Here is a 10636-nt window from a genome sequence, read left to right on the forward strand (position 1 = left end):
CCAGGGGAGGGAGAGAATTCCTCAAGCCTGACAATGACCTAAAAATGCTACCTTTGTGGCAGTGGTGGCTAATCTGTGGCTCTCCTGATGTGGGACTACAACTCCCATCATCTCTGACCAGTGGCCACGCTGGCTGGAGCTGAAGGGAATTGGAGTCTAACTAGATCTGGAGAACAACACTGGCTACTGCTGAGTTTTCCTAGCCTATCCATAGCAGAGAAGATATACAAATTAGGAAATGTTTGGGACAAGTCAATGTTTCAAATGCAGATACATGATTTTGCATAGCAAGCAAGAACCAACAGTATGGTGGGATTAGGAAGACCTGGGTTCAGATCACCACTCAACCATGAAACTGCCAGGGTGATGTACTTCGGGCTACACACTACCTCTCAGCCTAACTTACCTTGCAGGTTTGTTGTTAGAATAAAAGAGTGGTCGTGCCTGCCTGCTTGAGAATCCATAGAGGAGCAGGGGAATAAATGGAATGAGTCATAACATGTAAGATGTGTGTGAAACAGGTAGGAATGCATCATGTTTGCAATCAGATTTGTTGTCTGAATCTACTGATTGTTCCAGGAAGTCCTCGAACCCCAGGTAGACACTGCCCAACACTATAAGAGGGACACCTGCACCCAGTTGCTTTACAGGTATTTACACAGCACAGCAATCCTTTTACTGCAGTTCACTGGAGCAAGTCATTCAATGTTGACATTGGAGCCCAATCTATAAAATGCCCTGTGCACATAAATCTGGGCGCAAGAAGCAGTCAAGCTCAGCAATGATCTTAGCCCTTCCTTACGACACCATGGTGCCTCTCCTTGTGCTCTGCCTTCTTTCGCCACTCTTAGTTGCCTCTGCGGATCCACGTAAGTTATTTATCATTGATCACACCCATTTTCCTACTATGCTGTTAGGGACAGAATGAAAGACCTGTACTATGAAATGACATATCAACTGGGCCATCGTTTGATGCTAATCTAGGGGGGTTAAAAACTTTGCTCAAAATGTTCTTGCCACAGACTGATCTTTTATCAGTCCCTGCATTTGGACTCCCATGCTAGCTTTTGAGTGGATGCATTTGGTGATGGGGAATCACAGAATCATAGACTGGTAGTAATCTGTTAAGAAGCCTGCTGTAAGTTCTAAAGGTAGGTTGGCTGAAATATACAGTATTTAGCTAAGTTCTACTCTCTCTGTGTGTGTGTGTGTGTGTGTGTGTGTGTGTGTGTGTGTGTGTAGTGCAATGGATGAGCCTAAGTCATGTCCACTAACTTCAAAAGGTCTACTCTTAGTAGGTAAAAGGGGTAATGGAAAAGGACCCCTGGACAGTTAAGTCCAGTAGGACTAGCATTGGGAGGCATATTTTGTATGGATCTATCTATTCTATCTGTCCGTCTATCTATCCAGTGCTTTTTTTCTGGGGGGATGCAGGGATACGTATACTGCCACAAGGTTTGATGGCGGTACCGCCTTAGATGGAATGAAAACAGAATTAGATCAATCTCTAAAGGAGAGACTCCTCAGCGGCTCTGAGTCATGTGAGCTAAAATTTAAATGCTAGATGTAACCTTCTGATTTCGGAGGCACCATACCTCTGTAAGCCAAGTGCGCAAGACAAACATATAGTCTTCCTGCCCTGTGTGTAACCTTCCTGGACCAGGGCATCCACAGAACAACGAGGGGCATGACTATCCCTCCCATGCTTGAAAAAGAAGAGGAAAAAGAGTATATGTCTAGCGTAGGGTTGCCATATTTCAAAAAGTGAAAATCTAGATACAAATGTTGTTGAGCCATTTCTGGCTTTTAAGGAAATTCCGGATGTGTGGCAACCCTAGACTAGCATTTCAAGAACCAAGAATATAAGGCAAGAAGAACAGTCATTCTCTCTCTCTCTCTCTCTCTCTCTCTCTTTCTCTAGGGGGGAGGGTGTGAGAAACTGTTGTGCTCCCCTGCTTTCAGTGTTTTCTTTCCTCTACATACCCATGAATAATTCTTGTGGGCAGCCATGTTTCGGAAGGCTTGTAGTAGATCACTGAAAAGATGGCATTTTGGCTGGATAAGCACCTTACTTTATAAAAGTTTCCATTAAAATTTGTACATTATAATGCCACACATGTAAATCACCTTGTTTCCACCAAAGAATCACGGGAACTGCAATTCGTCTAGGGTTCTGGGTACTGTTGTTCTGTGAGGGGTGAAGTACAGTTCCCAGGTTTTGGGGTGGAGGTCAAGTGCTTTAAGTACACTTTAAATGCATGGTGTGTACGCAGCCAATGTCTGAATGAGGACACATTTCACATTGTGGTGTGTACTCTTGGGAATATGCTGCCCACAGCCAGCATTCCGCACTGAATGGGACATAGGCTTTCCCCCATTTTGTTCAATGCCTGAGGGTGCTTCAGTCCCATAGTTGTATGATGTCCTTCTCTTGTCTTCCAGCAGCCTTGAAGTGTATACAAGGCTATAATGCGACCCAAGCTCCGACAGATTGTAAAATTGGTTCAGACGCCTGTGTGACCATCAAGAACGAGAACGCACTGACTGGTAAGGAAGCGTTGGGAGAAGGAGAGGGGCAGGGAAGCCTGACAACTATTTGGCATCATGTGGTTCCTCTTGGAGGCTTTGAGAGTGATCATGAATCAGCATGACAATTGATAGGGACGATGGCTTGCCCAGTGGTGTGCCGTGGGTTGCTGGCACCCGGGGCAGGCAAGCAGCCGATGCCTCATTGGAGCCAAATGGGGCCGTGCGACACCACTTGCCTGCCCACACAACTCAGCTCTTGGTGGGCGGCTCCCCCGATGCTTGTGAAGAAGAGTGCCGTGCCGTACTGTGCTAGCCTCCCTCCACCCACACCCAGTCCCTGAGGACCGGGCTGCTTTGCTGTCTTCACTTAGGCAAGGTGGGGATCCCTGAGGAAGCCGGAGCCTGTCTGCAGAATTTTGCACCTGGGGCCACTGCCTCTCTGGTCCCCCCACGCTATGCCACTGGTCTTGCCTCTAGTAGGGGTGCTATTTAGGGAGGCAGTTATGCCTAAGGTGGTTTTTGGTTCCACCTGCTGGATGGTAATGATGGCTCAGGCCTGTGTATCATACATGCATGCCAATGGCACAAATCCCTTTACTTAAAAATACACTACAATGCACCTAGTAACAAGTAATGACTGGTTGCGTTGACAGAAATATAAGAAGCTGAGGCAGACCACTGGTCTATCCAGTTCAGTGGTGTCCACATTGACTGACAGAGGCTCTCTAAAGTTCCAAACAGGAAGCCTTTCCCCCAGCTCTACCTTGAGAAGGTGGGATTGAACCTGGGACCTTGGTCACTGAAAGCAGATGCTCCTATGTTTCTATGATTATGCTGAGTTCTGGTCTGATCTAGAGGCTCTTATACTCTGGGAAGCCATATTCCCTTGGGAGAACTTGGAACCAAGGTGGAAGGACAAGGCAGAGTAGAGACAATATAGAAGAATTCTGGGGAATGGGGTCTCTTGACGTGTTGTTTGTCTTTTCCCTCTTCCGGTAAACAGGGGTCACATTTAGTACAACATTCTATACATGTGGAGGAAATGATTCTTGTGCCAATGCTTTCACCGTCACCATAGGAGATAATGCATATCTGCGATACACCTCGGCTTGCTGTACCACAGCTGACTGCAATGCAAACTTAAAATGGGGAGGTAAGTCGTCATCTGCCCCCTCTCTGACAACAGAATTGCAAATCTGGGTCCCTCCAAATGTCATTTTCCTGGTGCACCCAGGTTGATTTCTGCTCATGGTGCTATTGGGGTGGTCTCAATCATTTCAATCATGTTTGTGTGTGCAAATGTTTTGGGCTAGTCACATGGCTTCATTTCCAGTCAGTGTGCATCCCATTACTTCCTGTGGAACCCCCTTAACTTTTCATTCTACAAATGTATTGGTTTATGTTTCCCCCACTTTTGTTGCTCTATAGCCAGCCCCTCCAGCCAGTGATAATGATGCAATAGAACTGGGGAAGCATCACTGAACAAATGAATGCAGGATAAATCTGCCACTAATGCAGTGTTATTGTTTCAAGAACACACTGCAAAAAGAAATTAGAAATTGTTATAACGGGAAAAAAAACCTCTATGTAAAATCATGTAGAAAAGTTTTCTGCTCTATGGTGCCACTGGTGTCACAGTGTAATAACGATTATAAAACCCTCTTTCCTTACTAATGTAGCTGAGTCCATACACAATTTGCATTTGAAATTGGTAGGAATAGCATGGAGTGCATGAAATTTTAGTCCCTCTACCTGTTCTCATCCTAATGTAAGGGAGGGATGAAAGTTATCTCTGGACCTCATTCTTTCTGACAAAGAAAATGTTTAAAGAAAACAGCATCAAAATAAAGTGTTTGTGGGGGAAAGGTCTCTGTGGGTCACTGATGGAGGAAGAGGGGGGCGGAGAGAGCGCACCGCTCCTGGCACCACGATCCCGGTGGTGTGCAATCACGGCTGCCCTCCTGCACTGGGCGCTACGTCCCTGCGGGTAGCACACCATGCCCCCAGGATGCGTGCCACACCCCCGGGATGCACACCAGTCACGCCCCCACCTGCTCTCCGCCCCCGGATCTGTAGCATGAAGCTCCACCACTGCTGTGGGTGCCTGCATGTTGCCAACCACCACTACCCCCTCAATTTGGGAATGGCGTCCATAACAAGTGGGTGTTGATAGACATGTGTGGGGAACCACTGGCACTCCAGATGTTGCTTAACTGCACCTTCCCTCAGCCCCAACAAGCATGGCCAATGGGAAAGGATGTTGCAAGTTGGTAGTTTACCAACATCCGGAGGGCCAAAATTTGCCCACACATGGCGTAGGAAGAAGGAACTCTGAGTGTGGGATAGGATTGTGTGGGGAGAAACTGACCTCCTAATAATGGTGTTTCTGTGGCCTGCCTGAAAGGGACTAGGGTGGGTTCAGAAAGATGTGGGTCTACGGTGAGCCAGTCCAGGGCTCCCGCTGTTGCATTCACACAACTCTAACCTCCTGCATCCTTTTCCTGCTCCATCATGTGCAAGAGAAGACTGGATGCTTGGCAAAGCTCCATACAGGTAAACAGCAGAAATGCCAGCATTAGGAGACTTGCTTCACCCCAACACACTGGCTGCTACAGGTGCGTGTGTGAATCAGGCCTTTCAAGGAACCATCAGGCCTCTTCTTAAAATGCTATTTAGAAATTCCCCACACCACTTGCTTCTCTCTTCTTTGCTTCCTAGTTCCTCCAGCTTCTTCGAGAAAGAATGGGCTGGTTTGCTCAACTGGATGTTTCACTGAGACACAGGAACCCTGCAAAGGCGGAAAAGTCTCATGCACAGATGCAGAAAATACTTGCATCAGCGTAACAGGGAACTATGGCCCTAAGGAAGGTACTTATCAGGGGAGGAAGAGGGATTGCATGGGGTAGAGGGAGCAGGTGGGGAGGGGAATGCTGCCTCTGGAGCATCCAGAGATGGACCAACCATGAGCCAAGATGAGATGGACACCTCAGGTGGCAGAGCAAGAGACCTGCTGCCCTGCACCCCAAGTAACAATCTTCCAGGGTGTTCTCTGATGCAAACATCATTGAAATGAACAAGCGCTGTGCCAGAGCATGCAGGAATTGTATCCATGATAAGGTGCTAATGACTCGTGTGCATTGTCCTTTGGTGCACTAAAATGTCTTGGGTGAGGGGTTGAATTTGGGCACCTTCACATGTCATTTTCAAATGAGTAGAACCTTGAGATGAGATTATCAAGCTAAATGTTGGAACGTTCAGATTGGCCAAATAAGGAAGTCTTGTATGAGTCAGAATTAGGTACATGTAAAGGAATAGAAGGCACATTTCTATTGTAGAGCAGCTAAAGGATTTTGGGAGATGATACGCAATGAGATGAAAAAAAAAATTAAGAGGACTCTCCCAAAAAGACCAGAAGCATTTCTTCTAGCAATATTTGGACCATATGTACCAAAGAATCAAAGGAATTTGTTTCTGTATGTGACCATGGCAGTGAGAGTACTAGATGCTCCAAAATGGTGGGAGGATGCTGTAGAAAGAGGAGTGGCAGTTGAAATTGATGGAATATGCTGAATTAGCAATTTTAACTAGTAAAATTAGAGAACAAGACAAGACAGCACTCAAGGAGGATTGGGAAATGTTTGTAGATTTTTTTAAAAAAATATTGTAAACATGTTAAAATGCTAGCAGGTTTGGAGTAAGCTTAGCAGTAAAAGTTATTCAGATAATAAGGTGGAGGAAAGAAGGTATAGAATAATTACAATATGCAGCAGCAAAAGATAATTTGAAGAAACCAAGGAAGGCTGGAAGGGAAGTTGATTACCAAGGGAAGATATATTGGAAAATGTTTGACTAGTTGTATTTTATTTTTCAAAATTCTTCGCGTAGTGCATAGTTAAATGATGGGATTCGGTCTTATAAGACATAGTGATGATGGCCACCATCTTGGATGGCTTTCAAAAAGTATTGGACAGATTCATGGAGGATAAGACTGTCAATGACTATTAACCATGTCTACTTGCAGGTGCCAATTTCACCCTGAAGGGTTGTGGAACAAGAAACGTATGTGAATTCAAGGGCAAAAAGGTGCTCATTAATGGAACCAGCTACTCAGTGAAAGAGGCAGCCTGTGAGAATGCCAAATCCTCCAGCACCAACCATATCCTGGGGAAGAGTTCCTTCCTCCTCCTGCTACCCAGTATCTCCAGCATTCTCTTTATGAAGTTTCTCTCCTGAGCTCTCTTTACATGCCAGGCAACTTGTAGGATCCATGCCATGTGCTTTTGGGCACCCGAGTGGAGAAATCTGTCAAGTTCAGTGCTCTGAAGTTTCTCATTTTAAAAAATCTTAAATTCTTTTCTCCACAATACTACAGCAATCTGCATTTTTTTTAAAAAAAAAGCTATTGAAAATCAATCCACATTTTAGCATAAATTTCTCCTAATAAACACAATTTGTAATTGCAGTTTAACCAGTATAGAGTTTTGCCAGCATTTCTCCCTAATATAATGCATTTGTATACAGTGGTACCTCGGGTTAAGTTCTTAATTCGTTCCGGAGGTCCGTTCTTAACCTGAAACTGTTCTTAACCTGAGGTACTACTTTAGCTAATGGGGCCTCCTACTGCTCTGCACGATTTCTGTTCTCATCCTGAAGCAAAGTTCTTAACCCGAGGTACTATTTCTGGGTTAGCGGAGTCTGTAACCTGAAGCGCCTGTAACCCGAGGTACCACTGTATATGATATTATTACCGAAATATGCACTTTTGGCACTTTCTCCACATAAATACATTTTTGTATACACCGTTTGGTTTATGAACTACATAGCAAAATTCTGAGAAATGTGAAATTTGAAGGCTGAGTTTTAGCTTGTGTGTTGATCTGGGAAGTGCAAATGAGTTAGTTTCTCATTAATATGTGGACAAAATTGAATTCCTTTCTCATCCCAATTTGGGGACCAAGATGCCTCCCAATCCTCCTCCAGGTTTTTTTCCCCAGGGTTCCCGTCTGTTTTCTGAATGAAAGATTGCAGGCCCAATAAAGAATAATCAGGGACTTCCGGCTTGTCCCCACCAAGATGGCTGAAATTCCATTGAAGCCACTCCCACTGGTAATTAGAGGCTGAGATGGGAGTAATCAGCCTCCCAGCCCCCCCCCCCAGGTTCGGGGGGGGCAGTCTCATCCACAGTTTGCCCAACACCTGGCCCCAAATTCGGAAGGAATGAGGGGCCGGGGGGCGCTGGATGCATAGCACAGTGCGTTTCTTGGCAACTCTACAAAGCTGTCTCCGTGAGCGACAAACCTCCATTTCTTAAGATGAAAAATTGGATTTAAATTATGGACATGCTCTGAGTGAGGAGGGGGGAAATATTCTGCGAATTGCCAGCCACTGAGGTGCTAAAAAAGGATTTGATCGGAAGAAGGACTATTATTTGTGTGGAGGTATGATGGAACGGAAAGGGGGGGTGAGCATTATAGTTTTCATTATGCTTTGTTTTACTATGTTACTTTGCAAAATCACTTCTGGTTTGGCTACTTGATTAACTATGAAGCAAGTGAGATTGAAAAGTTTGGTATTTATTGATATAAAGTGGGTTTAACAATCATCAACTGTGTGGAAACAACAATTATTTTAAACAAAAAACTAAGGGTTTTGACTTTGGCTTGTTGGAAAAAGATTTCCTGGTTTGATTTACAGTATTGGCATAGAAGCAAGATCTCGCTGGAGAGACGCCGAAGAACTTGGGATGACTGCCCGGGATTTATGACGCAGTCTTAATAGGCCGCCATTATGGATGGAAGTGCAGACCAGTTTCTTGTTAAAGTGTATAGTCATGGGGGAGGTGAGTCTTCAATATTCTATGTTTGTATTTTTAACTAAAACCCTTCCTTCCCTGGAAATGCTAACGTTTGAATGACAACTGGTTTGGGAAAAGTATAGGGCAGATGCCTTGATTGGATTTTATCTGGACAGAATAGACTGGACATCTGCATTTGCATGTAATGGGAGGATTCTTGGACTGATTTGGCAGAAATACCAGCCTGTGAAGAGATGCTGTGAACCTATATGGGGGAATCCTGGATATAAAACCACACAAAAACATATTGTTCGATTTATCTCACTTGTTGGAAGAACTCAGAGCCTGTGGAAAATAATGAGGATTAACATCAAATGACTTATGGGAATCATTGGAAATGAATATGAGTAGCAGTAGAAGTATGAGATGATCAGATCCCCTCCGACCTCAGAGCATGGGGAAGTCTCCCCGAAAAATTTATAATTTGACATAATATTTGGATTGTTTAATTATTGAATAATTTGTATAATTTGGAATATAAGATGTGATTTGATTGGAATGTTAAAATGGAAAATTTAATAAATATTATTTAAATAAAAATAAAGAATATTCAGTCCAAAAACGGTTCTATTTGTTTCTTCCAGATGGCAGTCAATAAGAGTTTTAAGAAGGCTTTAGCACTAAGGGGAGGTCCCAGTCAGAGGGTTCTTGCATGGTTGCGTGGGGTGGCGCGGGTGAGTCTACAGAGGAGAATGTTGTGTTTCTTCCTAATGTAACTTTGTATTGATTCAAAAAGTGATTTGGTCAGTCTGGGGCAAAGCAATACTCCTTATGTCTGTCCAAGATTATTCTATATATAAAAGAGATGAATCTCAATTAAAACAAATGAAGAAACTAAAACCCCAAATCAGAAGCAAGTCCCACTACCATTCCAGCCATGCCTATGCTCCTATCCACATCTCCATTTTGTCAAGCAAGAGGCACGAGCAGAGCTCCAGGACATAAACCAGAGAGTGGAGCCCAGCTGGTGAACAGTAGCAGATTCAGAAGTATTGGGTCCCTTCATAGTAGGCACCAGTGAGAGCAGTGAATGTCCTGGCTGAGTGCATGGAGGCGGTTGGAGGATGGATGGTGGTCAAGGAATTGAGGTTGAACCCAGACAAGACAGTAGTAGTAGTAGAAGAAGCAGTTGTGTGTGTGTGTGTGTGTGTGTGTGTGTGTGTGTGGAGTTAAGGACTCCAAGTCTGCAATCTAAAGAGACAGAGCAGCTGGGGGAGAGAAAATAAGGAGGACTCCAACTTTCTCACTTTTAAAACCTGCCAAGATTTTGAGACCTGCAAGGTGATAACTGAGCGATCCATAAACTCAGAAAACTGCAAAGCACCAATCAGCTTTTGCAAAATGCTGTGCCTTTGCCTTCCATGTTTGAATTCATACTATGTGGGCAAAAATGGATCACCTGACCTCATGGGGGCATCAGCTGATTTATCGTTGGGCAGCACACCCACCCACCATCAAAGTTGGCCCATTCTCCTGATCAAGTTTCCCAACCCTGCAATAAATTCAAGTGGAGAGAGAGGGAGGGAGGGAGAGAGGGAGAAACACCAGCTCAGTAACTATTGACAGGGATGAATACCCTATACTGCCCCCTCTTGATTTTGCTGAATTACACCTCCCACAATTCCTTACTGGCTGGGGCTGATAGCCACTGGATTTCAGCAAGACCTGGATGGCCAGCACTGCTGTGGACTGATAAGCAGAAGCTGGAAGAGCAAACTGCTGATCTCATAATCATGTCGGACAGCAGGTGTTTTCCCTGGCCAGATTTCCCTGGATGTTTAGCCAATTTCTGCCTGGACAGTTTCCGACAGCAGCTTGCCAGCTGTGTCAGGGAAATTCTGGACGCATGGCAACCCTAACAGCTGTCACGTTCTCACCTTCAAAACCTGGGGGGCGGGCAGGGCTAATTGTGAACAGTAGGAGCAGGATTGCAACTCTACCTCTTCCCCAGACTTTTGGGTGTTAAACTGGGTGCATGCAAATAGAGGTTTTGTAGCACCCTGCTTGTGGTTAACGCTTAGCTGGAATGAAATATTCAACGCAGCAACAGAGAAATTAAAATAATAATTTATTTGTCAGACAAATAAATGAGAGGCACAGTGGTATATGGTTACCAAGCTCTGGCCTGGCCTCCTGCCATTATGGCCAGCACTTATATTCCCTTAATCCAGCCCCCTTTGCTCCTCCTGTGGCTGCCTCTGTTCAATCAGCCTGGTTGGATTTCCTATTGGCTGATTGCTATAACCAATTCTA

General features: G+C 44.7%; 1 protein-coding gene across 1 annotated transcript; it reads left to right on the forward strand.

Moving 5' to 3' along the window:
- The first annotated feature begins 580 nt into the window (after positions 1-580).
- On the forward strand, positions 581-7033 carry LOC309537276 (phospholipase A2 inhibitor gamma subunit B-like). Its single transcript, XM_082232074.1, has 5 exons — positions 581-869; positions 2446-2547; positions 3533-3682; positions 5248-5397; positions 6551-7033. The coding sequence occupies exons 1-5, from the start codon at positions 734-736 to the stop codon at positions 6760-6762; spliced, it is 750 nt and encodes a 249-aa protein (XP_082088200.1). The 5' UTR covers positions 581-733; the 3' UTR covers positions 6763-7033.
- The last annotated feature ends 3603 nt before the right edge of the window (positions 7034-10636 follow it).

Source organism: Podarcis vaucheri (assembly GCF_965113315.1).
Source record: "Podarcis vaucheri genome assembly, chromosome: 7".
Lineage (NCBI taxonomy): Eukaryota > Metazoa > Chordata > Lepidosauria > Squamata > Lacertidae > Podarcis > Podarcis vaucheri.

What these genes read in the sequence shown, in the direction of transcription:
- LOC309537276 (XM_082232074.1), top strand. Translation starts at nt 734, where the DNA reads ATGCCCTGTGCACATAAATCTGGGCGCAAGAAGCAGTCAAGCTCAGCA. An exon ending in AGTTGCCTCTGCGGATCCAC is followed by an intron (nt 870 to 2,445) that starts GTAAGTTATTTA and finishes GTCTTCCAGCAG; the next exon opens with CCTTGAAGTGTATACAAGGC. An exon ending in TGCAAACTTAAAATGGGGAG is followed by an intron (nt 3,683 to 5,247) that starts GTAAGTCGTCAT and finishes TTTGCTTCCTAG; the next exon opens with TTCCTCCAGCTTCTTCGAGA.